Source organism: Scyliorhinus torazame, chromosome 18, assembly GCF_047496885.1.
Source record: "Scyliorhinus torazame isolate Kashiwa2021f chromosome 18, sScyTor2.1, whole genome shotgun sequence".
Classification (NCBI taxonomy): Eukaryota; Metazoa; Chordata; class Chondrichthyes; order Carcharhiniformes; family Scyliorhinidae; genus Scyliorhinus; species Scyliorhinus torazame.
The window spans coordinates 159,518,695-159,546,179 of record NC_092724.1 but is presented as its reverse complement, the minus strand read 5'-3'; the positions used below and the strand labels follow the sequence as shown (position 1 = coordinate 159,546,179).

The following is a 27,485-nucleotide window of genomic DNA, read 5'->3' as shown; positions in this document are numbered from 1 at the left end:
GCAAAGGTTTCGGCTCACTCCCTCTGATACATTGGAGTTGAGTTTGAGACCGCTTGCCTGGTGTCATTGGGGTGGTAGCAGCTTTAGAATGGATCGGTCACCATCCTGCCCCATTAACACCAGCAAAGTGATCCACTCCATTTTGAAAGAGACCTTTTATGTTGGACGCTCAAATTGCTTGTGTGTTTCAGGTGATAGGCTCTTCTTAGTATCGAAATTGGGATCCTTTTACATAAATAGAACCCAATTAACATTTGAAGTCAAAACTGTTTGGTGCTGCACAGTCTGCCCAGGACCCACAAAAATAAGCTGCTCCCCCAGGACCTCCACCTTTGCAATCCTGACCCCCAAACCCCCACCTCCCAATTTACTCTTTCTTGAGGCCTCAATCGGTGAGTTGCCTATTTTGCGCCCTGCAACTCACCTGCAAGGTCTAAATGAGGCGTGGGTCTCGGCGCCTGTTTGTTGCCAGCCCCACAACGTGGTCACCCAAAGATCAAACACCCCATTGAATTTCTGCTCAGCTTTGTCGCTGGAAGAAGGACTTTGCCATCCTCTTGGAAATCCGGGTGAAAGTAGAAAGGGGGGATTGTGCAGCAAGCAGATTGGGAACTAACTTTCCCTCTCTCCTTTCAGGGATTAACTTGGCTGTGCTCAACCTCTCTTCGCAACATCAGGGTTGAGTTCAATGGGGGTCATGTTGATTCTGTGTGAGAGTGAAATTCGCACAATGGAAATGGGAGTAAAATCTGTTTTACTTTCGCACAAAGTCCAAAATTACTTTCCGCGAGGGCAGCACGGTGGCCAGGGTATGTTAGTTGGCCAGACAAAGCTTCACGCTAAGTCTGGGCCAATTCAGAGTTCAATTTGCAAGGATTGGTCTCCAAAACTAGCATGCAAATTCAACATCAATGTTCTATTCATGTTACAACTGCCATGTAAACGAGACAGCATAAAGATCTCTGGAAGCATTAAAAGTTTCCAAAACTCAGATTTGAGACAGAGTTTTGGTACCTGCATCTGGAGACAAAGATAAATGCCTGTCGCCAATGGCACTGGTCATGGTGTTGAGCACTGTACCCTGGCAGCCTGCCCATATAAACCTGCAGTACAACTTTCACAATGTTACTTTGACTTTCATCCAGCATCAGGGCAGGAGGTGCAGCCACTGTGAAAAAGTCACAAATGTGACCTTGGAGTAAACTATGCCTAATTCTCCATATACCATTGATTCGTACTGCAGAGTAAACAGAGCAGGCTGGGTCCAACAACAATCACATTTTGTTCCATGATACAAATGGGAGACAAGGAAAGAATAACGATAACTGGTGTGATCTCGGCTAAGCCCATTTACATCATCTTTCCATTGCCGGTCTCCTCTTTAGAAATTACGTTAGCAACCTACGCTGCTGTCTCCCCAGGAAAGCATGAAGTGCTGTCACCTCCCTATTTATTAACGCGCAGCAAGAGAGTCTGTAATTGATGCCTACCTAACAAGCGTCATGGCCCCTTGGTGAGATCAGCTAGACTTGGCTTGACTGCTGGCTCCTTTTGTGTGACAAACTTCATTTTCTGTTTATTTGTCTTTCTCACATTGGAGCTCAAAAGATCAAGGGATGTTTGATTACTTGCTCACACTCTGTTTCTCACGCTCCATGCAGGAGTTAGTACCTAGGTGACATCTGTGTGGATCCTTGCTCCTGTACTTGTTCATTTGCATTTTTTTTCTTTTACATAGTCGGTCTTCTTTCGATGCACTAAAGAAACAGTAGGAGCGAGCTTTAGAATGTACGTACATTATGGACACGATTACAAATGCCAATTGTGATATGCAGGCACTTTGCTCTGACTGATATGTACATGCATCATGGACATGGAGTAGTTGAGGCAAATAATATAGACGACCTTAGGGGGAACTTAGATAAGTAGAACAAGAACAACTTGCACTCACATGGTGACTTTAACATAGTAAAATAGGCCAAGATGCTTCCCAGGAGCACAATTTGAAACCGAGCCATGAATGGGAGATAATAGGGCAGATTGCCAAAAACGCCTGTGTCGTGTTATGTACTCTGGGATAACACAGGCTGCAACTGGATGCAGCTTTAACCCAAACATACTCCAGACCTTGAAGTTGGTTCAATCTGATTTATTGAACCAGTAGCACAGTTCTCTATGAGTTCGACTCTCTGCTAACCTAAGTGTGGTTACTCTGTCTGACTGAACCAGACTAGCTCTTAGCCACGTGCTGGAGGTGTGATACTGTAAATACACCCTGACTCACTCTGTAGATGTTCATCAATGGAAAGAGGCGGAGTGTGAGTGCCTCGTGCCTTTTATAGTGAGATACCACCCCTAAGTGTCCTGCCTGCTCATTGGTCATGTCCTGTACTCTGTGTTCATTAGCTGCTTGTCTGTGTCTGTCTGCATATCATTATCTGCATATCATGACATCTCCCCTTTTTTCTTATGTTTTGTTGGCATATGGGAACGTATTTACATGTGGTGGCATATTTAACATATTTACAAGCGGTGGCATATGTGAACGTATTTACATGTGAAAACAGCTGTCTAATGTGAGAAAACAGAACATAGCAAACAAAACAAATGTTCATTAGTCCAGTCTCTGGGGCTTGCGTCTGATCCTTGTCGACCGCCGGAGAGGGTGTGGTGGTGGGGATGATGACGCCTTGACAGGCGGATGGAAGCCTGACTGGTGGCCTCGTAGTTCGAATTAGCAGGAGATGGCAAAACAACGGACGGAAATGGAGAAGAAAGCGGTTGCGGGCAGGCAACTTTGCGCAGTGCCCATCTGCTTCGTCGCACAACAGAACCATCAGCCATATGTACAACATACAAGCGGGAGCAGACCAGCCATCATCCGGTATTTTGATTCTGACAATGTCTGCCGGGGATAACACGGGCAAATCGGTGGCATGAGCATCATAGCCCCGCTTTTGCTAGTTTCGGAGCTGCTGCACCTTCTGCAGCACCGGGTGGTGGTCCAGGTTGGGCAAGTGTATGGCTGGAAGTGTCGTCTGCAAATCCCTGTTCATCAAGAGTTGAGCCGGCGACATGCCAGTGGACAGTGTAGTCGCCCTATACACAAGCAGTGCAAGGCAGATGTCAGAAGCAGAATCCGCGGCCTTGCAGATGAGCTGTTTCACAATGTGCACCCCTTTTCCAACCTTCCCATTGGACTGCGGATAGTTTGGGCTGGAAGTGACATGTTTGAAATGGTATGAGTTGGCAAAACATAGACCACTCTTGGTTGTTGAAGCACGGGCCATTGTCACTCATGACAGTGAGTGGGATACCATGCCTTGATGACGGTCCGAGATATGAGGTCTGTGAGCTTCACGACTTCAGGGTAATTGGAGAAATAGTCAATAATCAACACATAGTCACGACCATTTGCACGAAAGAGGTCGATGCCAACCTTGGACCATGGATTTCATGCTGCTGGAGCGTCTCCTTGCTCTGTGCTGGCTGGAAGCGTTGACAGATTGCACAGTTGAGGACCATGTTCGAGATGTCCTGGCTAATACCAGGCCAGTAGATAGCCTGCCTAGCTCTGCGTCTGCACTTCTCGACGCCCAGGTGTCCCTCATGGATTTCGCGGAGCACCAAGCTCCGGAGACTGAGTGGAATGACAATCCGGTCCAGCTTGAGGGGGATACCATCAATCACCGTCAGGTCGTCCTTTACATTGTAAAATTGAGGGCACTGCCCTTTCTGCCAGCCATTGGTGAGGTTGTACATGACACGCTGCAAGAAGGGGGTCTTTGGCTGTCTCCTCATGGATACGAACCACCTTCTCATCAGATGCCGGGAGGGTGCTAGCACACAGCTGCACCTGTGATTCAATCTGCCGGATGATTTCCAGCGGTTCACTAGGCAATGTGATGGAGCGGGACAATGCATCAGCGATGATGAGCTCCTTGCCAGGCATGTACACTTAATTCAAAGTCGTACCTTCTGAGTTTGAGGAGGATGCGCTGCAACCGAGGCGTCATGTCGTTCAGGTCCTTGTGGATAATGTGGACCAGAGGCCTATGACCGTCTCGACAGTGAATGTCGGCAGGCTGTAGACATAGTCGTGAAACTTGAGAATGCCAGTGAGAAGACCCAGGCATTCCTTCTCTATTTGCGCATACCTTGTTTCGATGGGCGTCATGGCCCTCGATGCGTAGGCTACTGGTGCCCAGGATGAAGTGCCATCGCGTTGAAGCAGCACCGCACCAATGCCATCCTGGCTCGTATCTGTTGAGATCTTCGTCTCCCTGTCTGGGTCGAAAAATACCAAGACGGGTACAGTGGTGAGCTTGGCTTTCAGCTCCAACCACTCTGCCTGATGTTCTGCCTTCCACTCAAAGGCAGTGGACTTTTTCACCAGGTTTCGTAGGGCCGTGCTGTGTGAGGCCAGGTTTGGGATAAACTTGCCCAGAAAATTGACCATGCCCAGGAAGCGCAACATCGCCTTCTTGTCTTCAGGGATCTTCATGGCTTCTATGGCCTTAACCTTGTCTGTGTCCGGGCGCACACCCTGCTGAGAGATCTGGTCACCTAGGAACTTGAGTGTCGACATGCCAAAGCAACATTTGGATCTGTTCAGCTTCAGGCCATTGGCATGGACACGGCGTATCGATATGGCAGCGTGCCCATCCTGTCGAACACATCCGGATACTGAGCGAGGATGTCGTCAATGCATTGGAGGATGTTGTGTAAACCCGCTGCACGAATTCAGCTGCTTGCAGGCATGCGCGCCAAGTAGGGATTCTCTGTCTGTCTTGACAATTTCCGTAACCGTGCATGGGTGCTCCGGTTGGAGACGAGTAGATGACAGGATCCCAATGCCGTGATGGCATTTCCGTTGTAGTCCAGGAGCCTGCAGGCTGCTGGAAGGACCTTGTGGTGGGATTCTTGATGGTTTGAAATCTGCCTGTGAGAGGAGGTTGGCAGAAGCACCTGTGTCCAGCTTAAACTGGATGGAGCAGTGGTTGACCTGCATCACCGCACGCCATTCATCCGCAGAATCCACAGCAAGAATGGATTGAATTTGTGATGAGTTGGATGTGGCATATTCACATTTGGTAATGATGCTCACACAGTAGGCGGAGTCCAGGCATTCTTCCTCTGGATCCGTCATGCTGCCAGGATCAGAATCCTGTAATCGTTGTTGCACGCTCTGAACGCGCCATCATCGGAATTGGGAGCGCTGGCCCCTGACTGGTGGTGCAGACCTGCACAAGGCTGCATAGTGTCCAGGCTTCCCGCAGTTTAAACATCGCCTGCCTCTTGCAGGGCAGTGTTTCTTTAAGTGGGCGTTGCCGCAGTTCGAGCACGTAATGACGTTGGCGTGCTGACGCTCTGCGCATCGTCGCACATTGCGCAGTGTGGGTGTCGGCCGCTTTGTTATCCCGATCGCATCGCGCATGCATGGGGCCCCAGGAAAAGCGCGCAAAATGGCTGCTTTCATCAATGTTGAGGCGCTGCATCCGGGAGATGGCCTGCACGCTCTCTGCCTCGTGGGAGGCAAGTTTCCCATTTCCAGCCGATTTGTACTGGACATAGCGATTTTTTGTGTGCTCATGCACTGTGCATGTTTCAATCGCGATTGGCAGGGTCATATGCCTGATTTTCAGTAGCTGCTCTCTCAGAGGATCAGAGTGAACTCCAAAAATGATTTGGTTTCTGGTCATGGAGTCAGCAATATCACCAAAGTTGCAGGACAGCGCTAGCAGGTGGAGGTTAGTTAAGAAGGAGTTGAAAGATTCATCTTTACCTTGTAGAGGCTGTTTGAATATGTAGTGCTAGAAGATTTCATTGGTGTCCACTTCACAGTGACTGTCAAAGTTGTCCAGGATGGTCTGAAACTTTGTCTTGTCCTGGCCTTCGGTGAAGTGAAAAGAGTTGAAGAGTTTGATGGCTTGATCACCCACGGTTGAGAGAAGCGCGATCTTCCTTGCATTAGACGCACCCACGAGGTCTGAAGCTTCGATGTACAGCAGAAACTTTTGCTTGAATGTCCGCCAGTTGGCACTGAGATTGCCGGAGGTCCTGAGCTGGTGAGGAGCCTGAATCTTCTTCATGGTGCCAGGATACATTCGCTGGTCGTCACGTTACGGCATGAGGTAAACCACCTAGATTAAGCAGTCTCCTGGTAGCATGTTGTGTTATGTACTCTGGGATAAACAGGCTGCAACTGGATGCAGCTTTAACCAAAAGATACTCCAGACCTTGAAGTTGGTTCAAACTGATTTACTGAACCAGTAGCACAGTTAGCACAGTTCTCTATGAGTTTGACTCTCTACTAACCTAAGTGTGGTTTCTCTGTCTGACTGAACCAGACTAGCTCTTAGCCGTGTGCTGGAGGTGTGATACTGTACATACACCCTGACTCACTCTGTAGATGTTCATCAATGGAAAGAGGTGGAGTGTGAGTGCCTCGTGCCTTTTATAGTGAGATACCACCCCTGAGTGTCCTGCCTGCTCATTGGTCATGTCCTGTTCTCTGTGTTCATTAGCTGCCTGTCTGTGCCTGTCTGTATATCATTATCTGCATGTCTGCATATCATGACAGACTGATCAAAGGTTTTAAGGAGTGTCTTAAAGTAGGACAGCAAGGTAGAGAAGACACTGGATACGGTGGAGGGATTCAAATTGGGGTAGGGCAAGTCAGAAGTGGAGAAGCACTGAGATCTTGGAGGGTTGGAGGATGTTGAAGAGATAGAAGAGATGTTGAAGAGAGCCCAATCACCTGCTAATGCTCGCATTCCAAACATTGTCTGGCATCTTTGAATTTGTCTATATATGTGTTTCTGGAACAGACCTCTTCATTCACCTGAGGAAGGAGCAGCGCTCCGAAAGCTAGTGACATCGAAACAAACCTGTTGGACTTTAACCTGGTGTTGTAAGACTTCGTACTGTGCTCACCCCAGTCCAACGCCGGCATCTCCACATCGTTGAAGAGATAGGGAGGGGTGAGAGTGCATGAGGGAGAAAGGAATAGAAGGGTACACATATAGGGTTGGGTGGAGTAGGGTGAGGCCTGTGTGGAGCATAAACACCAGTGTGGATCAGTTGGGCTGAATGCCTTTTTCTGTGGTATAAATGAATGTTTAAAATTCCTTAATGGGATGTGGGCATCGCTGACTGGGCCTGCATTTGCTGCCCACCGCTAATTGCCCTTGAACTGAGTGTCCTGCGAGGCAATTTCAAAGGGCAGTTAAGACTCTACCGTATTGTCGTGGATCTGGGGTCAAAACCAGGCCAAGGACGTCAGATTTCCTTCCTTAAAGGGCATTACGGACCAGATGGGTTTTTATGACTATTTGTTTCATGGTCACCATTACTGAGACCGGCTCTCTCTTCACTAATTGAGTTTAAATTCCATTAGCTGCCTTGGTGGGGTTTAACATAGAACAGTACAGCAAAGTACAGGCCCTTCAGCTCACGATGTTGTGCCGACCATTTATCCTAATCTAAGATCAACCTAATCTACACCCCTTCAATTTACTGTTGAAAGCATGTCCCCATTAGCCTGGGCCTTTAGATTATTAGTGCAGTAACATTACCATTACGCCACTGCCAATGAAGTATAAAGACTAGAATTCGAATGAATACACTTCTGTAAGTGTTCATATCAATGGAAACACCTTTCTGGGGATGCAGCTGTGTCAGACTGGGGGAACACAGGTTCAAACATGTAGTCCCTCACATGGCATGTTCTCAATCTTGGTCAAGTGGTGTCCACGGCTATTCTACAAGGGACGGAAATTAACAAAGACCAATTTCACCCCTCCCCACCTCCTATCTCCTTGCAGGAGTTAAATGGGACATGGCTTTAAATTCTGCTTCAATCTAGCTCACTGGAAACGATGCTCAGCAGGTTTCGGGCGGAGATACGAAGCAGTGATAGTGACACTTGGTGTGAGGAATCAACAGAATTCAAAGGATATGGTTCAGCATTCAGGTCTTCTGTCTTGACAATATTTTCTTTTGACTTTGGTGTTTTCAACTATGGGTGTATTAATAGAATACACTAACAGAAAAAGTTTGTATAAAGATTGCTCAAGGTTTGTGGCAGCAGAAGGCTAAACATTTGACCCCATATAACCCTGGAAGTCCCAAAGGGGGAATCATTCAATGGCAATCAGGAAGAGGATTCTGGCTGATTTCCCCCTTTTTCTTCTGTTCTGGAGCGCCAAATCTAGAGCATCGGCATCAGAACAGCTAACTCAGCAATAACTGGGAATTGAACCTGGAACCATTGTGGTTCTGGATGGCACAATGCCACATTGGGCAGTACATTCACCAAACTCAGCCACCAGAAATGTTTTACAAAAGCTATAGCCTGGAAATGACTCGCCAATGTCAGCAAATGAGCACGTGATGTTTCTGTATGACATTGTTCACTCCACGGTTTAAATGAAGTTACTAACTGATTTTAAATAAATGCTATAATAGTAGACAAGAGCATGTGATTGTATTTTTTTGTAATTTAGATTACCCAATTATTTTTTTTTCCAATTAAGGGGCAATTTAGCGTGGCCAATCCGCCGAGCCTACACATCTTTGGGTTGTGGGGGTGAGACCCACGCAGACACGGGGAGAATGTGCAAACTCTACACGGACAGTGAGGCAGGGCCGGGATTTGAACCCGGGACCTCAGCGTCGTAGGCTGCAGTGCGAACCACCGTGCCACGTGCCGGTCTACCATGTGAATGTCTTAGGCACTCATCCATTAATACTGCTGGTAGGTATTGATTTCTAGGCTGCATATTGCCGTCCTCAGTCATGTTCAGTCCCTGATATTGCTGCTCCAAAAATACAGCTGCACCACCACCTTGAGCATATGGCAAGAGTCAAAACACCTGCATAGTTTTTGACAGGTCAATCTTTGTAATAGAAACATAGACATAGAAGACAGGAGCAGGAGGAGGCCATTCGGAATTTCGAACCTGCTCCGCCATTTGTCACAATCATGGCTGATCGTCCAACTCAACAGCCTAATCTTGCTTTCTCCCCATAACCCTTGATCCCATTCGCCCCAAGTGTCACATCTAGCCGCCTCTTGAATATATTCAATGCCTCTTGAATGTATTCAACATGACAGGTGGCAGTGAAACGGTGTCACTATGTTGTTGACTAAACGCTGCATGCACGAGAATCTAGTTCCTTCTTTAATAAAGGCCTTTTGAAAATTAGCTCGAAAGCTCTGATCATTTTGTACCTCAGATTCTGCTTCAGATTTGTCACAGCACGACTGCCCTCAATTTAATTTTCTAAATTAAAGTTATTTATAGGTTGGCAAAATAATTTCTAATGTAAATGGGCAGCACGGTAGCATTGTGGATAGCACAATTGCTTCACAGGTCCAGGGTCCCAGGTTCGATTCCGGCTTGGGTCACTGTCTGTGCGGAGTCTGCACATCCTCCCCGTGTGTGCGTGGGTTTCCTCCGGGTGCTCCGGTTTCCTCCCACAGTCCAAAGATGTGCAGGTTAGGCGGATTGGCCATGATAAATTGCCCTTAGTGTCCAAAATTGCCCTTAGTGTTGGGTGGGGTTACTGGGTTATGGGGATAGGGTGGAGGTGTTGACCTTGGGTAGGGTGCTCTTTCCAAGAGCCGGTGCAGACTCGATGGGCCGAATGGCCTCCTTCTGCACTGTAAATTCTATGAAATCAGCTGGTCGGGGGGAGCGAGAATCCTACAATGGAGCACTTTAATAATCTATTTTTAAGGAGAAAAGCACTTGGGCCTCGTGATGGTGTGCTGATTTAGTATCTTCAAACACTGCGCTGGTTGGTACCATTCTTGCCCCAGAAAGTTGTGGCTAATGAAGCCCTGCCTGCCCTCCCACATCCACCACTAGGGGAGCCCTGGGGCAAATAGTTTCTCAACTTTAAAAAAAATTCATTTTTACGGGATGTGAGCTTCGCTGACTAGGACAACATTTGTTGCCCATCCCTAATTGCCCGTGAGAAGGTGGTGGTGAGCTACCTTCTTGAATGCTGCAGTCCATGTGGTGTAGGTACCCCTACTGTGCTGTTCTGGAGGGTGTCCTGGATTTTGACCCAGCGGCAGTGAAGGAAAGACGATATATTTCCAAGTCAGGATGGTGAATGACTTGGAGGGGGCCTTTCAGATGGTGGGGTTCCCAGGTATCTGTTGCCCTTGTCCTCCTGGGTGGTAGTGGTCGTGGGATTGGATGGTGCTGTCGAAGGAGCCTTGGTGAGTTCTTGTAGTGCATCCTGTAGACGGCACACGGCTATTACTGTTCATCAGTGGTGGAGGGTTTGAATGTTTGTGGAAGGGGTAACGATCAAGCGGGTGCTTTGTCCTGGATGGTGTTGAGCTTCTTAGAGTACCCAATTCGTTTTTTTCCAATTAAGGGGCAATTTAGCGTGGCCAGTCCACCTACCCTGCACATCTTTGGGTTGTGGGGGTGAGACCCATGCAGACATGGGGAGAATGTACAAACTCCACACGGGCAGTGACCCAGAGTCGGGATCAAGCCCGGGACGGCAGCACTATGAGGCAGCTGCGCTAACCACTGTGCCACCATTCCGCTCGGTGTAGAGCTTCTTGAGTGTTGTTGGAGCTGCACTCATCCAGGCAAGTGGGGAGTATTCCATTACACTCCTGACTCGTGCCTTGTGTGACGACTGGAAGACTTTAAGAATATTGGGTTTAAGTATTGGCCAAATCAAGGGTTAAAAGCCTGGGGTTAGTGTGTGTTTGACTGCAGTAGTCATGTTTTTTAAAAACAAATCTGTTTGGCAGGGTCTGGGTGTTTTTAGCAGCCAGAAGGTGAAATTGATGAAGGAATGTGTTATTTAGTATAGGCTAATGGACTGTGGTTTGATTTGGAAGTCCCTGGGGAGTTAAAGTGCTTTTGTAGCATGCAGAGGTAATTTGTATTTTAGCTTGGGGAGATGAGGTCATTGCTGGGTGGAGCCAAGGAAGGCAGGGAGACATTTTGAGAAGCTGTGGAGAGGAGCAGTTTTTGGAGAAAGCTGTGGAGAGGGGAGTTGAATTCTGATTTGCCTGACGTTGAGTCCACAATTCTCCCACAGTAAGATAGATTGAGATCTATATAGCTTGTTATTTAATGGGAAATTGAGTATAAGTGTTCAGGGGTAATTGTAAGCTGTTCTTTTCGGGTATGAAGTTAACAAAGTTTAATATTGTATTTATAATAAAGCTTTATTTTAAAAATAACCACACCCTATTTCTTCATGCAATCCCTGCTAGAATGAATCATTCTTTCCGCACAGTCTTTCAACAGAACTAGGGGTGGCACCGTAGCACAGTGGTTAACACTGTTCCTTCACAACGCCAGGGTCCCGGATTCGATTCCTGGCTTGGGTCACTGTCTGTGCGGAGTCTGCACATTCTCCCCGTATCTGCGTGGGTTTACTCCGGGTGCTCCAGTTTCCTCCCACAAATCCTGAAAGACGTGCTTCGTAGGATTCCTAGCCTTTGACCTGCCCTGGATTAATGTGGCTAGTTCAGTTCAGTTTCTGATCAATGGTAACCCTCAGGATGTTGATTGTGGGGGATTCAGCGATGGTAATGCCATTGACTGTCATGGGGCAGTAGTTAGATCCTCTTGTAGGAGATGGTCATTGCCTGGCACTTGTGTGGCGTGAATGTAACTTGCCACTTGTCAGCCCAAACCTGGATATTGTCCAGGTCTTGCTGCATTTGGACATGGACTACTTCATTATCTGAGGAATTGCGAATGGTGCTGAACATTGTGCAGTCGTCTGCAAACATCCCCACTTGTGACCTTATGATGGAAGGGAGGTCATTGATAAGCAGCTGAAGATGGTTGGGCCTAGGACTCGACTGAGGTCCTCCTGCAGTGATGTCCTGGAGTTGAGATGATTGACCTCCAACCACGACAACCATCTTCCTTTGTGCCAACCAGCAGAGAGTTTCCCCCCCGATTCCCATTGACTCCAATTTAGTGATGGCTCCTTGATGCCATACTTGGTCAAATGCTGCCTTGATGTCAAGGGCAGTCATTCTCACCTCACCTCTGGCATTCAGTTCTTTTGTCCATGTTTGAACCAAGACTGTAATGAGGTCAGGAGCTCAGGCAAGACTAGGAAAGGGGACCTGTTGGGGGATTATGAGGCACGAGGAACTGGATTAAAGAACAGGTCCTCAATGGTTATAATCTCTGGAATACTACCTGAGCCACTTGCAAGCTGGCATTGGGATTAAAAATTAGGGAAGTAAACACGCGGCTAAAGGAATGGTGCGGGAAAGAGGGATTCCATTTCGTGGGGCATTGGCACCAGTATTGGAACAGGACGGATCTGTACCGTTGGGACAGTCTTCACCTGAACTGATAAGGACCCGTGTTCTAGCGGAAAAGATAAATATAGTGGTCACAAGGACATTAAACGAGCAAGTTGGGGGGGAAGGGAAGGGTAAAACTACGGGAAGTATAACGGTCAAAGGGACGAAGCAGTAGGTTAGCACGTGGGGAGGTGAGTTCAACTACATGGAAAATTATGAAAAAAAGTTAGATGGAAGAAGAACTCAGGAGATGTTATTAATGGAGGTGTTACGATTCAAAAAGGTGTAAAAACTAGCATAAGGGCACTTTACCTGAATGCTCATAACATTTGAAACAAGGGGCGGGATTCTCCGCAATCGGCGCGATGTCCGACGACCGGCGCCAAAAACGGCGCAAATCAGTCCGGCATCGCGCCGCCCCAAAGGTGCGGAATTCACCGCATCTTGAGGGGCCGAGCCCTCACCTTGAGGGGCTAGGCCCACGCCGGACTGATTTCCGCCCCGCCAGCTGGCGGGAAAGGCCTTTGGTGCCCCGCCAGCTGGCACGGAAATAACTTTGCCGTGCGGCGCATGCGCGGGAGCGTCAGCAGCCGCTCACGGCATCCCCGCGCATGCACAGTGGAGGGGGTCTCTTCCGCCTCCGCCATAGTGGAGATCATGGCGAAGGCGGAAGGAAAAAGAGTGCCCCCACGGCACAGGCCCGCCCGCGGATCGGTGGGCCCCGATCGCGGGCCAGGTCACCGTGTGGGCACCCCCCGGGGCCAGATCGCCCCGCGCCCCCCCCCCAGGACCCCGGAGCCCGCCCGCGCCGCCTTGTCCCGCCGGTAAGAGAGGTGGTTTGATTTTCGCCGGCGGGACAGGCATTCCAGCAGCGGGACTTCGGCCGATCGTGGGCCGGAGAATCGCCGGGGGGGGGGGGGGGGGGGCCCCGCCAACCGGCGCGGCGCGATTCCCACCCCCGCCGAATGTCTGGTGCCGGAGAATTTGGCAACCGGCTGGGGCGGGATTCACACCAGCCCCCGGCGATTCTCCGACCCGGCGGGGGGGTCGGAGAATCCCGCCCAAGGTAAATGAGTTGACGGCACAAATCATCGTGAATAAGTATGATTTAGTGGCCATTAGAGAGATATGGTTGCAGGGTGGTCACGACTGGGAGTTAAATATCCAGGCGTAGCAGACTATTTGGACGGACAGACAGCAAGTAAGATCACTGATAGGTGTAGTCTATATGCCACCAAATAATAACATCACGGTGGGACAGGCAATAAACAAAGAAATAACTGATGCACGTAAAAATGGTATGGCAATTATCATGGGGGATTTTAGTCCACATGTCGATTGGTCAAGGCAACATCGAGGAGGAGTTCATAGAATGTATCCGCGGTAGTTACCTCGAACAGTATGTAATGGAACCTACAAGGGAGCAAGCTATCCTAGATCTGGTCCTGTGTAATGAGACAGGAATAATTAACCATCTCATAGTTAGGGATCCTCTCGGAAGGAGCGATCACAGTATGATTGAATTTAAAATACAGATGGAGGGTGAGACGGTAAAATCCAATACCAGTGTCTTGCGCTTAAACAAAGGAGACTACTATAGGATGAGGGAGGAGTTGGCTAAGGTAAACTGGGAGCAAAGACTTTATGGTGGGACATTTGAGAAAAAGTGGAGAACTTTCAAAATGATTTTTCTCAGTGCTCAGCAAACGTATATACCAGTGAAAAGGTTCTGGGCAGCACGGTAGCATTGTGGTTAGCACAGCTCCAGGGTCCCAGGTTCGATTCCCGGCTTGGGTCACTGTCTGTGCGGAGTCTGCACGTTCTCCCCGTGTGTGCGTGGGTTTCTTCCGGGTGCTCCGGTTTCCTCCCACAGTCCAAAGATGTGCAGGTTAGGTGGATGGCCATGCTAAATTACCCTTAGTGTCCAAAATTGCCTAGTGTTGGGTGGGGTTACTGGGGTGTGGACTTGGGTAGGGTGCTCTTTCAAAAAGAGCCTGTGCAGACTCGATGGGCCGAATGGCCTCCTTCTGCACTGTAAATTCTATGAAAAGGAAGGACTATAGGAAAAGGGATAATCAGCTATGGATATCCAAGGAAATAAAGGAGGGTATCAAATTGAAAGAAAATGCACACAAAGTGGCAAAAATTAGTGGGAAACTAGAGGATTGGGAAATCTTTAAAGGTCAACAGAAAAGTAAGATAGATTATGAGAGTAAACTAGCTCAGAATATAAAAAAACAAATAACAAACGTTTCTACAAATATATAAAACGAAAACGAGTGGCTAAGGTCAACATTGGTCCTTTAGAGGATGAGAAGGAAGATTTAATAATGGGAAATGAGGAAATGGCCGAGGCATTAAACAGATATTTTGTGTCGGACTTCACAGTGGAAGACACAAATAACATGCCAATAATTTTTTATTTTTATATTTATTTATAAATTTAGAGTACCCAATTCATTTTTTCCAATTAGGGGGCAATTTAGCATGGCGAATCCACCTACCCAGCACATCTTTGGGTTCTGGGGGCGAAACCCACGCAAACACGGGGAGAATGTGCAAACTCCACACGGACAGTGACCCAGAGCCGGGATCGAACCTGGGACCTCGGCGCCATGAGGCAACAGGGCTAACCCACTGTGCCACCGTGCTGCCCAAAACATGCCAATAATTGATGGCAAGGAGGCTATGGCAGGTGAGGACCTAGAAACAATCATTATTACTAAGGAGGTAGTGTGGGCAAGCTAATGGGGTTAAAGGTAGACAAGTCTCCTGGCCCTGATGGAATGCATCCCAGGATACTAAAAGAGATGGTGGGGGAAATAGCAAATGCACTCGTTGTAATTTATCAAAATTCACTGGACTCTGGGGCGGTTCTGACAGATTGGAAAACAGCAAATGTGATGCCATTGTTTAAAAAAGGCGGTAGACAAAAGGCAGGTAACTATAGGCCGGTTAGCTTAACGTCTAAAGTGGGGAAAATGCTTGAATCTATCATCAAGGAAGAAATAACGAGACATCTGAATGGAAATTGTCCCATTGGGCAGACACAGCATGGGTTCATGAAAGGCAGGTCATGTTTAACTAATTTACTGGAGTTCTTTGAGGACATTACGAGTGTGGTGGAAAACGGGGAACCAGTGGATGCGTATCTGAATTTCCAGAAGGCATTCGACAAGGTGCTGCACAAAAGGCTACTGCATTAGATAAAGATGCACAGCATCACGGATAACGTATTAGCATGGATAGAGGATTGGTTAACTAACAGAAAGCAAAGAGTGAGGATAAATGGGTGTTTTTCTGGTTGGCGATCAGTGGCTAGTGGTGTGCCTTAGGGATCAGTGTTGGGACTGCAATTGTTTACAATTTACGTAGATGATTTGAAGTTGGGGACCAAGTGTAATGTGTCAAAGTTCGCAGATTACACTAAGATGAGTGGTAGAGCAAAGTGTACTGAGGACACTGAAAGTCTGCAGAGGGATATAGATAATTTAAGTGAGTGGGCAAGGGTCTGGCAGATGGAATACAATGTTGGTAAATGTGAGGTCATCCATTTTGGTAGGAATAGCAGCAAATAGGACTTATTATTTAAATGGTAAAAAATTGTAGCATGCTGCTGTCCAGAGGGACATGGGTTTCCTGGTGCATGAATCGCAAAAAGGTTGGTTTGCAGATGCAGCAGGTAATTAAGAAGGTGAATGGAATTTTGTCCTCCATTGCTAGAGGATTGGAATTTAAAAACAGGGATGTTATGTTGCAGCTGCATCGGGTGCAGGTGAGGCCACACCTGGAGTACTATGTACTGTTTTGGTCTCCTTATTTGAGAAAGGATGTACTGGTACTGGAGAATGTGCAGAGGAGATTCACTAGGTTGATTCAGGAGTTGAGAGGATTGGCTTATAGAATCATAGAATTTACTGTGCAGAAGGAGGCCATTCGGCCCTTCAGGTCTGCACCGGCCCTTTGGAAAGAGCATCCTACTAAAGCCTACGCCTCCAACCTATTCCCGTAACCCAGTAATCCCACATAACCATTTGGACACTAAGGGGCAATTGGTGCTGTGGGGCAGCAGTGCTAACCATTGTGCCACCATGCAACCCTCACTCATCATGAGTTTCAAGCATATAAATTTAACTCATGGAAACTCTGTCCCTGTATCCTATCCCTACACATGACCCAGCCCCATGTGTTCCACTGGGTTCCCAACGTCAACGTCTTGAATTCAAAACTCTTGACTTTGGTTGCAAGTGTCTCCAACGGTTCATCTCTACAACCCCTCCAGCTCCATGTGCCAGTGTATATCCTGCATTCATCTGATTCTGGCAGCCCCTGCAACCTCTCCATTGCCTCTTACAGTGAAGGAGTCCTCAGCGTTTGGGACTTCTGCACTGTAAATTCTATGATCTATGATCTACTAAGGCGGGCGGCACGGTGGTTAGCACTGCTGCCTCATGGAGTCGAGGACCGGGGTTCGACCCCGGCCCTGGGTCACTCTCCTTGTGGAGTTTGCACATTCTCCCCGTGTTTGCGTGGGTCTCACCCCACAACCCAAAGATGTGCAGGGTAGGTGGATTGGTCACAATAAATTGCCCCTTAATTGGAAAAAAGAATTGAGTACTCTAAAGTTATATTAAAAAAAGTGTTTGGGCCCAAGGCTCTCAAATTCTTTGCATAAACATTGAAATCTTGTTACCTCTCCTCATTTTGCAGCCTTGGTTACTTCCCTCCAACTTTCCACCCCGGCTAGACCACTCGGACCCTGTTCTGCCAGGCTCCGATGGCCACAACCCCTCCCTCCACCTCACTCCAGTTCACTGGCCGGCTTAAACCAGCCAGCGTGGCGGCCCCTGCCCGGGTCCCTTTCCCCCTTGCCCGGCCCTAGGAAAGCCCAGAAATCCCCTTTTAGCACACACACCCCGCATATCCACCTACACCCCAAAGAGCCCTCATTTCGAGTGAAAGTCCCATCACTTCCCTTGTCCAAATATATACTACATTGGCTCCTTTAGCCCATACACCCGCACGCAGTGAAACAAAAAAGAAGAAAATACAGTCATGAGGTTACATCGGCACCTGGCCATTTCTCAATTTCTCAGTTCTGCCACAGTCCTTCTGCCTTCGCAAACTCCTCCGCTGCTTCCGCTGTTCCAAAATAAAAGTCCCTGAGCTTGTAAGTCACCCTCAGCTTTGCTGGATATACAATGCCGCACTGCACCTTGCTAATGTACAGTGCCCTCTTCACCCGGTTGAAGGCAGCCCGCCACCTCGCCAGCTCCACCGTAAAGTCCTGGTCTTCACGTTTCCCAGCTCCAGCCCACTGCACCACCCGCTTCTGCTTGGCCCAGCTCAGGACCTTCTCCTTCACACTGTACCTACGGAAGCACAGAGTCACTGCCCTTGGCGGCTCACTCGCCTTTGGTACAGGCCTCCACGAGCGATGAGCCCGATCCAGTTCATATCGGGAGGGATCCTCCCCCTCCCCCAATAGTTTCGCCAGCATCGCGGCAAAATACTCAGTCGGCTTCGGTCCTTCAACTCCTTCGGGCAGCCCCACAATCGTCAAATTCTGTCGCCTGGATCTGTTTTCCAGGTCTTTCATTTTTCCTCGCAGATCCTTGTTAATGTCCATCACCTTCCGCATCTCCTTCCCCATCGAGGCAAGTTGATCACCGTGCTGCAATAACGTCTCCTCCACTTCCTTCAGCACCTTCCCTTGCTTTCGCACCTCCGCCACTGCGGTCGCCTTCGTCACCGGGGAAATCGTCTCCTCCACCAGCACACTCCAAACCTCTCTCATATTCTTCCTCATTGTCTCCATGTATTTTGTAAACTGCCTTTCGAATTCCGCAGCCATCACCGTAGTTATTTCTTCAGCCGTAAGCAATGCGGCCTCCCCTGGTGCTCCAGCCTCCATTTTCCTTGGTGACCCCGCAGTGACCTTTCCACTCCCCGACAGACCTTCAGCTGTTTTCCTTACGGACGTTCTTTTGCTCACCCTCGACATTTTTCTTCACTGTGCCTTCACTCTACCGCCTCTGTGCCTTCTCCCTGCTTTTGCCGCTTCCGTGGACCCTGGGACCGGGCTTAAAGCCCCGAAAATGCCGTTCCCGAACGGGAGCCCTCCATTGTGCGGCCGCCTCCCGCCCGCCGTCACCGGAAGTCTCTGGATGTTTGTTACTTTAAAGGCATTACATAAATACAAGTAGTAGTTTTGTTATTGGAGTGAATTGCAATTTAAATATTGCCAGAAGGAGCTTTATATCATAAAAGTATCTTGAGGAATGGCTGGAATTAAGAGTTTTCAGCAGCATGATCAATGTTTTTCCAGCATTTTTATAAATCTTAACTTTGTAAATAAATAATCTCCTGAAGGTATTGACATGTTGGCACACAATTCTACCTGCCTGAGTGGCCAATTGAATTACCCTAAATTGTCCGTTAGCTTAGAACAACTAACACAGCATGACCAGGAGTTTATTGTGGGCAGGTTTTGGCATGTACAGGTCAGTACTACATGGAGATAATTTACCCACTGGCCAATCAGCAGAACTTCCTCAACCTTAAAAAATATAAAATTACTGTGGTTCTTTTGGCAAATAGATTCCAGATCCAAAAATGTTGGCCTAGCCAATAAAATGGTGGCTCAAGCTAATAAACTTTATTTTATGGCCAAGTGACTAGGTATTTTTTAAATGAAAATACATTATTATTCAGACAGGAACTGGGTAACACTTTGACTGAAAGCTCTTTCAAAGATGTCGCAACTCATTAAAATAATCATAAAACAAACATGCATGAAATAGATAATTTAATAAGATGTTAGCATTTAAAAATCATAATGTGAAAAAACAAATGAAATACAATACAAAGCACAAATTTAAATGAGGACTTGATTGCTGGTAATAACATAAGAACTGCAGACTTAAATAATAAGAAAATATTGACAATGATATGTACAGACTTACAGATTATTAATAGTTTATAAAAAAAGTGTATAAACATTTTGAAAAGCAAAAATAAAATGTTAAAAGCACTTCTGATTGGACCAAAACAAAGTGGAGTGGGAGACACAATATTGGCGGGGGAAATACTGTTTTTTTGACCTTCAATAAAATTAAAGATTACTGATATTCAGCTGTTAATCTCACTGCTTCCCACATAAAATACTCGTCCTTACACAGTAACTGTTGATTCTGCTGCGATCCCATTTTGTGCCATGTTAGTTATATTAAAGATATGCGTGAGATAAGGAAATCATCCAGTGGTTCATCATCTGAAATAATAAAATGACAGATTTTGTTTGGGTACAAAATAAACCAACTGTTATAAGGAAATCAATAAATCCATTAAGATTTAAAACATCTTATGTCACTCACACACTAAATTCGTAAGTCCACATTTACAATTAACCTGCCAATGTAAACTTGTCATAGAATCTGTACAGTACAGAAGGAGGCCGTTTGGCCCATCGAGTCTGCACCGATCCTCCCTCTGAAAGAACACTCTACCTCGGCCCACGCCCCCGTGCTATCCCCATAACCCCATAACCTGAACTGCACAACCCTGGACACAAAGGGGCAATTTTATCATCGACAATCCACCTAACCTGCACATCTCTGGACTGTGCTCAAGTCTCTGAACTAGGCATCTCCTAGAGCAAAGAGAAGAGGCAGGTGAGAGAGTCAATAATCTCCACAGGCCATGAAGAACCATTTTGAAGAGCAGGAGACGTTCCAACATCCTGCCCTCAGCAACCACTGCCCTAAACTGGTTAACTGATCAATAACTTCATTACTCTTTGCAGCTGTTGCTTTCAGAACAGCAATTACTGCTCTTCACAGCGAGGTAACTTGAGGTGCTTCTGAATGATGCAAGGTACTATTGAAAATGTTATTTACTCTGAATGTTTCAAAGTAGCCTTTGCAATTGCTTACATTTTTCACCTGTTAAGTCACGGGAATCTATCTGTCCTCTCAGGTTGATAATCCCATTTTACTATTTGGAAAATAATATGGAAATTCTTCCCGTGTTCTGGGCAACATTTATCCCACATCCAACATTACTAAAAGCAGAACATTGGGACAACAGCAGATTGCTGTTTGTGGGATCCTGAGGTGCAGAAACTGGCTCCCATGGTTTCTCCACATCAGAAGTACCTAATTTGCTGTAAAGCCCTTTGGGACAATCTGAGACACCAAAAGGCACCATATAAATGCACGTCTATGTTTTTAGGTGCCCTGAATTACTTAATAAGCCTCTTTCTGTGCTGTAATACTCGAATGAGGATTATGTCAGTGGCTGGAAATGCACAAAGCAAATACCTGAGCCAAGTCTCTTTGTAAGACCACCGGATCTCTGGACCTTTAAGATGATCATGATATCTGAGGATCGAATTGGGAGTTGATTTCAAAGATCGGCTATGCAGTGATCAATCCTTCCTTGCAGTAGAGGTGGCAGGAAAGAGTAATTACAGTTATTTTTTTTCCACAATGTCTTTAATGATAGTGACTGAATCTTACGGGCTCAGGATTTACACATTTTTAATTTAAAATATACGGCGTCCTATGAATGAAGTAATTCTCATTGCAATCAGTCTACACTGGTCACCTTGTGATGCTTCTGCAGAATAGACAGGGGTTTGGAGTGACGTAAAGATTGAATGTGGCCACTGCATAAGTTGTGTACTTTGTTCCATAGGGTCAGGTGTCGGTTATGGACAAACTCTGTCTTAATTCCCTTTGTGAAACTGTTTTTTAAAATATATATATTTTTTAGAGTACCCAATTCATTTTTTCCAATTAAGGGGCAATTTAGTGTGGCCAATCCACCTAACCTGCACGTCTTTTGGGTTGTGGGGGCGAAACCCGTGCAAACATGGGGAGAATGTGCACTGTTTTTTAAAATATAATCGTGAATAAAGCTTGCTGGTGAAATGCTTAGGACCCCCCAAAAAAGAGGTCACCGATATTTCTCTTCTGTGTGAGTACCTATTCCATTATTTACAATTATTAAATGGTATTCACGTCACAGAGTAAGGCTGTGGTGAAATAGCAAGGGAGTGGGATGAATTAAATGCACATTCAAAGATCTGGCACCAGCATTGACACGATTGGCTGAATAGACTTCTCTGCTGTATGATTTTATGATTCTAAGTGTTACATCCAAAGCACGACATACAAATGTTTATTGACTGTGATATTTAATATTTAATGGCTCCAAATTGCAGTCAATTTTTATTAACACAGCCTTGGACTTTCTTTTAAAACAAGAATATGTGTGGCTCCTTCTACGTTCTGGGTTCCGAGTAGGAAGCAATCTCTGTTCTACTGCTTGACGACATCAAACACACAGGGCTTCTCTTGCCTCTGTAACTTCCACCACCAAGAAGGACAAGAGCACGAATGGGAATACCATCACATCCAAGTTCTCCTTCAAGTCACAACCTATTCCGACGTGGACATATACCACATTTCTTCAAAATTCTGGAAATCCTCTTGCTAACATCATGGATTGCAGTGGTTCACGGAAACCCCCCAACATTTATGTAAGCTCAGTAGCTCCACTCACACCTCAACAACAACAACTTGCATTTATGTAGTACCTTGATGAGGTCAATTGTTCCAAGGTATTTAACAGGGAGCATTATCAAACAAAACTTGATATTTGAGTCACTAAAGGTAATTTTTTGGGGAAAAATCACAGGAGGAAACTTCTTTATGCAACAAATCATAATCTGGAATGCAGTGTCTGATAGAACGGTGAGTGCAATTTCAATAAGAACATTAAAAGCAATTAGGTAATAATTTTAAAAAAAACATTCGCAGGGTTCTTGGGAAAGAGCAGGGAAGTAGGACTATTTGGCTGGCTGCCCCAAAGTGAGGCGATGGGCTGAATGGCCTCCTCTGGGTCTATGATTGTATAAGGAGTTACTAGGACACATGAGCAAAAGTGCAAACATATATAAAAGTTGGAAGGGGCTGGTAACTGGTTGGCTATGATGCCCATTGCAGTGTGCGATCCTCACAGTCTCAACTAATGTAAAAGTAAGTACTGGCTTCAGGGTAGCTTGAGCTCAGTGATTCCGTTATGAAGTGACCTCAGTATAGGGAGGAAGATGGAAGAACTTCATATTGTAGAGGTATTTGCCGGTCAAGTCAACAAAACCCCTTTTTTCATCTGCAAAAATTTGTAACTTTAACAATTCCCAAGATACCGTCAAAATCTCTTTGCTAGTCAAGGAACCTTAAATATTTAAAGACGATGTGTCATCAGCAGCTTCTGACCTGGAGAACACAAAGCCTTCTCTACGAAATCACTTGTTAGGAATGACAAAGGAGTGGTAGGAATAAGAATCTGCAAGAACCTCTGGATATTTCCAGAAAATATAACTTCCACGGAAAAGCATCTCGGTGAAGATAAAAGTCCTGCCCAAAAATATCCTGTAAAATGATATGATGTGGAGATGCCGGCGTTGGACTGGGGTGGGCACAGTAAGAAATCTTACAACACCAGGTTAAAGTCCAACAGGTTTGTTTCAAATCACTAGCTTTCAGATCATTGCTCCTTCCTCAGGTGAAGGAAGGACCTGAGGAAGGAGCAGTGCTCCGAAAGCTAGTGATTTGAAACAAACCTGTTGGACTTTAACCTGGTGTTGTAAGACTTTTTAAAATGATAGTTTCAGTTTCATTAGACTATCCTGGAAACTGTGAGTTTATCCAATGCAGTAACTCAACCTCACAAGCTAGCAAAGTCTAGGTTGTGCCCTGGTCTGTGTAAGAGTTGGTTGATCTTTAGGAGGACAACCTGTTGCATGACAATTGATCTCAGTATGTGGTATTAGACAGAATTTTTGCCCCTGATGGCCGTTCAGTCATATCTTCAAGAACGTCTGTCTGCGCCCAGGGAGGGTTGACTTGATTGTGATGCCCCAGGATCAAATAGCCTCTGCATGGTAAAGGTTCCCACATAAATAATGCCCACTTAATGAGTCTCCTGAGGCACTTCCTGTCCCCCGCTCCCCACTCCACCCCACTAGAAATATCCTCAGTTAGCTGAGGAAGGGGCAGAAAACACCAAATAGTTTTATAGTTTGCTACATTTGAATGATGTCGCTGTGGTAACAGAACCAGCTACTTTAACTGGTTACGGGCAGAACACTGCTCCCACTCTGGGACGTTAAAAAGGCAGTGTTAAACTGCTTGTGAAATGATACACCCACCTTCTATTGCGGTAGGTGTCCAACTCCTCCTGAAGAACAGAAGCCCTCTTTTGCAGGAAAGTTACCTAAAGTACACAAAGGTAAAATGTCACTTAATAAATAAAATATGTTTGAGGAAACAGACAGGTTGTGATGCCCAAACTTATAAATTATATTAAAACTATTTGCGCTGAGTGTAGCAAACAACAACAGGGCTCCCAATTGATGTGACCTTATTCATAGAATATAGAACATACAGTGCAGAAGGAGGCCATTCGACCCATCGAGTCTGCACCGACCCACTTGAGCCCTCACTTCTACCCTATCCCCGTAACCCAATAACCCCTCCTAACCTTTCCGGACACTAAGGGCAATTTAGCATGGCCAATCCACCTAACCTGCACGTCTTTGGACTGTGGGAGGAAACCGGAGCACCCGGAGGAAACCCACGCAGACACACGTAGAACGTGCAGACTCCTCACAGACAGTGACCCAGCGGGGAATCGAACCTGGGACCCTGGCGCTGTGAAGCCGCAGTGATTGTCACTTGTGCTACCGTGCTGCCCAAATTCCCTCAACAACAACTTGTATTTATATACTGCCTATAATGTAATTAAAACATTCCAAACAATTCCAAATAATGTCATTAAAACATTCCAAACAATGTACCTGCTAATTCTTTGTGCAATGCGTGAGCCCTTTAAATTATTTTGCATAGATACACAGTAACTTTAAGGGGCTGACTTGTACACAGTCTGTATGGGTATTGATGGGACAGTTTAGAGGGAACATCGATCACAGGGCATTTCACAGGAATGTTATCAAACAAAATCTGGCACTGAGACACTGAATGAGCTATTGGGCGTGATTGTGATCTACTCAAATGGGAACAAAGTCCCATAACAAACGCGTTTAGCCGGGTGTTTCCCAGCGCCGAGGAACCCCACAGTATCAAACGGGACTCTGTTCCCATTTGGGTAGATTTGGGGCTTCAGCAGCGAACACCCCGATAAGACCACACTTGGTCCCATTTCCTGCACTGAGGAGCTCGCCGGAACTCTTCAGTACAGGACGAGATCGAGATGCTATTTTTAAATGGTGTCCTATTCTCTCGACCCCTCGATGTAACCCCAACCCCACCCATAGACCCAAATCAGCTACAAGGGGATCCTCAGCCTCCCCCCCACCCCCACCACCACACCACCCTGCACAGGGCACCCCCAAGCCTGATTCTGTCGCAGGAAAGAACCTTGGCACTGTCAGCTTGGCAGTGTCCCACCAGCTGCTAGTGCCACCTGGGTGTCATGGCAGTGCCAGGATGGCACCCAGGTGGCATTGCCATGGTACCAAGCTGGCAGTGTCAAGGTGGTACCAGCAGTGCCAGGTGCCACCCTACCCAGAGGGCAAGCACCTGGGATCCTCCATTCCCATGGGAGACCCCTACAAGTGCCGTTCCATCTGGTCCCTGTTTGTGGAGACCAGCACTGATCGGCGCTCACCTAAAGTCTCCAAGATGAAAGAGATAGATCCCAATGCCTTGAGTAGATTGTGGGCGTATCACTTTTTAACAATTCTGCACATTAGAGCGAGACAGCTAGTCTCACTCTAATATGCAGATTTGTTAAAAAGTGATACACCCACAATGGGCAGGATTCACATCACAACGTCTTGCGAGATTGCGTTAGATCTCACAAGATGTGGTGAGCCGGATAGATTCCCAAAGAGGAATCTCCCAGCATCTACTGGCCGCACTGCCTTTCGGACTTGGCGTGGCCGGTCGATCGTGCTCATTAGATGTTGAAAAACTTGGTCAAAGAAGTATTTTTTAATAAAAATGTTTTTTCCAATTAAGGGCCAATTTAGTGTGGTCAATTCACCTACCCTGCACATCTATTTGGATTGGTGGGATGAGACCCATGCGAACATTGGGAGAATGTGCAAACTCAACACAGACAGTGACCCGGGGCCGGGATCGAACCCGGGTCCTCGGCGTTGTGAGGCAGCAGTGCTAACCACTGTGCCATGGTGCTAACCGAAAGAAGTATTTTTAAGGAGAAAAGAGAGGTAGCGTGATGGAGGGGATTAGGGTGGGAATTCCAGAGTTTAGGGCCCAGGCAATTCCCCAACCTCTATTTGTTAGCTGATTAACTTAGTGACCTGCTCATTAAATGGATACATGGCATTCCATCTCTGAATCCTATGGCATCTTTTACCAAATCCAACTTTCTTGGCCCAATTCAAACACATGCACAATACAATTTTCTCTATTTATTTGGTTCAGTAATTGGCTAAATCATTTCTCAGATTCTGGACATGTGCATGCAGGATGTTCCCAAAGGTACAGACACTAAAACATAATTGCTGAATTTCTGTTAAAACACTTAAAACATGAGCTGGTCACCAAGCAAACTGAGAAAGGGGTTAAGATTGACTGCTGGCCAAACGGGAGGATGTCAATGAGGAAAGAAGCTATTATGTCCTGACACCCTATTTCAACTGAGTTGTAAAAAATCCCCAATTCCTGTGCATCGGTTTATTGTGGTCTCCTGGTTACTGTAGTGATTTGTGAATGAGAAAACTGGCTCCCTCCATCTTCAAAGTCCAAACAGTCTGTATTTGTAATCTTTTTTAAAATAAATTTAAAGTACCCAATTTTTTTTTTCCCAATTAAGGGGCAATTTAGCGTGGCCAATCCACCTATCCTGTACATCTTTGGGTTGTGGGGGTGAAATTCACGCAGATACGGGGAGAATGTGCAAACTCCACACGGAGAGTGACCCAGGGCCGGGATTCAAACCCGGGTCCTCAGCGCCGTAGTCCCAGTGCTAACCACAGCGCCACCGTGCTGCCCACTGTATTTGTAATGTTGAGGCTGAGATTTGAAGTGATGTGAATGGGAAATGAGGATTAGCACCTTTAGCAAAGATGGGTAGAAAATTCATCTAACAAAATCTGAATGGTATAACACTGAAAGTTTACTGAATAACAAGCAACAGTTTATTTGAATGAAATAATATTTTTCATTGCCATGTATTCCCACTGGTAGATTCAAGTTTTAGGATGTTACAATTAACAATGACACAGAATGCAACATCACATGAGTAATGAATTGTGTGACTGCTGGACTCTTTTAACAAAAAGCAGCAGTTCAGGTGTGTTCCCACTGTTCCCCAGGTCATAGCCAAGCAGTAAAATGCTTTTCACACTGAAACTTATCCAGAGTAATCACTCGAGTATTGCTCACAGCTTTGTACAGTAAGGTGAAAGTCCCTGAAAGTTGTCAAACAAAACAGCTGTTGCCTCAGTCTTGAATTCAAACAAAGATGAAAGTACAGGATAAATCCATGGTGTGACATTAGTGTGTGCAAAACAATTGTTCCAGGGCTCTGTGCTGATAAGCTGCGATAATGGCGGACTGCAATCTCCTGCTTAACTGCTTAATGCTTTCAACACTAAACTACCTTACAGCTGAAATTAATGGGGAAAGATTTGGGATTCGAGAATTAAATAAAGAAAACAGAAGTTGACTTCTCCAGTGGAATAAATGATTTCCAGTGACCTGCAACTATACGTCTAGCCTGTTTGTTAGGCTTGGTATGCAGGGAGGTTCAAGTTGTGCCTGGTGGGTATCATTGGACTGCAGCGGTTCAAGAAGGCAACTCACCACCACCTTCTGAAAGGCAACTAGGGATAGGCAATAAATGCTGACCTAACCAGCAACACCCAAATCCTGACAATGAATTAAAACAAAAATAAGGCCCGTGTCACGTGCTTTTTAAAACAACTAGTAATGAAATTCACTTATTGTCACAAGTAGGCTTCAAATGAAGTTACTGTGAAACGCCCCTAGTCACCACATTCCGGTGCCTGTTCAGGGAGGCTGTTACGGGAATTGAACCGTGCTGCTGGCCTGCCTCGGTCTGCTTTCAAAGCCAGCGATTTAGCCCAGTGTTAAACAGCCCCATGGTATTCATA

General features: G+C 46.4%; 1 protein-coding gene across 8 annotated transcripts in view; it reads right to left on the bottom strand.

Moving 5' to 3' along the window:
• Nucleotides 1–1,600: 1,600 nt before the first annotated feature.
• Nucleotides 1,601–27,485, bottom strand: part of cep112 (centrosomal protein 112) — an 804,780-nt gene continuing 778,895 nt past the window's right edge. For 7 of the 8 annotated variants that reach the window (XM_072483741.1, XM_072483746.1, XM_072483747.1 and 4 more), the window contains 2 exons: nucleotides 23,532–23,596; nucleotides 19,105–19,586 (listed from right to left, as the gene is read on the bottom strand). In XM_072483741.1, the coding sequence (XP_072339842.1) occupies nucleotides 19,583–19,586; nucleotides 23,532–23,596 (69 nt within the window). In that variant the 3' untranslated portion in view covers nucleotides 19,105–19,582. Of the gene's footprint in view, nucleotides 1,758–19,104; nucleotides 19,587–23,531; nucleotides 23,597–27,485 lie in introns of those variants that run through there. The other variant, XR_011936273.1, reaches the window with a different exon arrangement.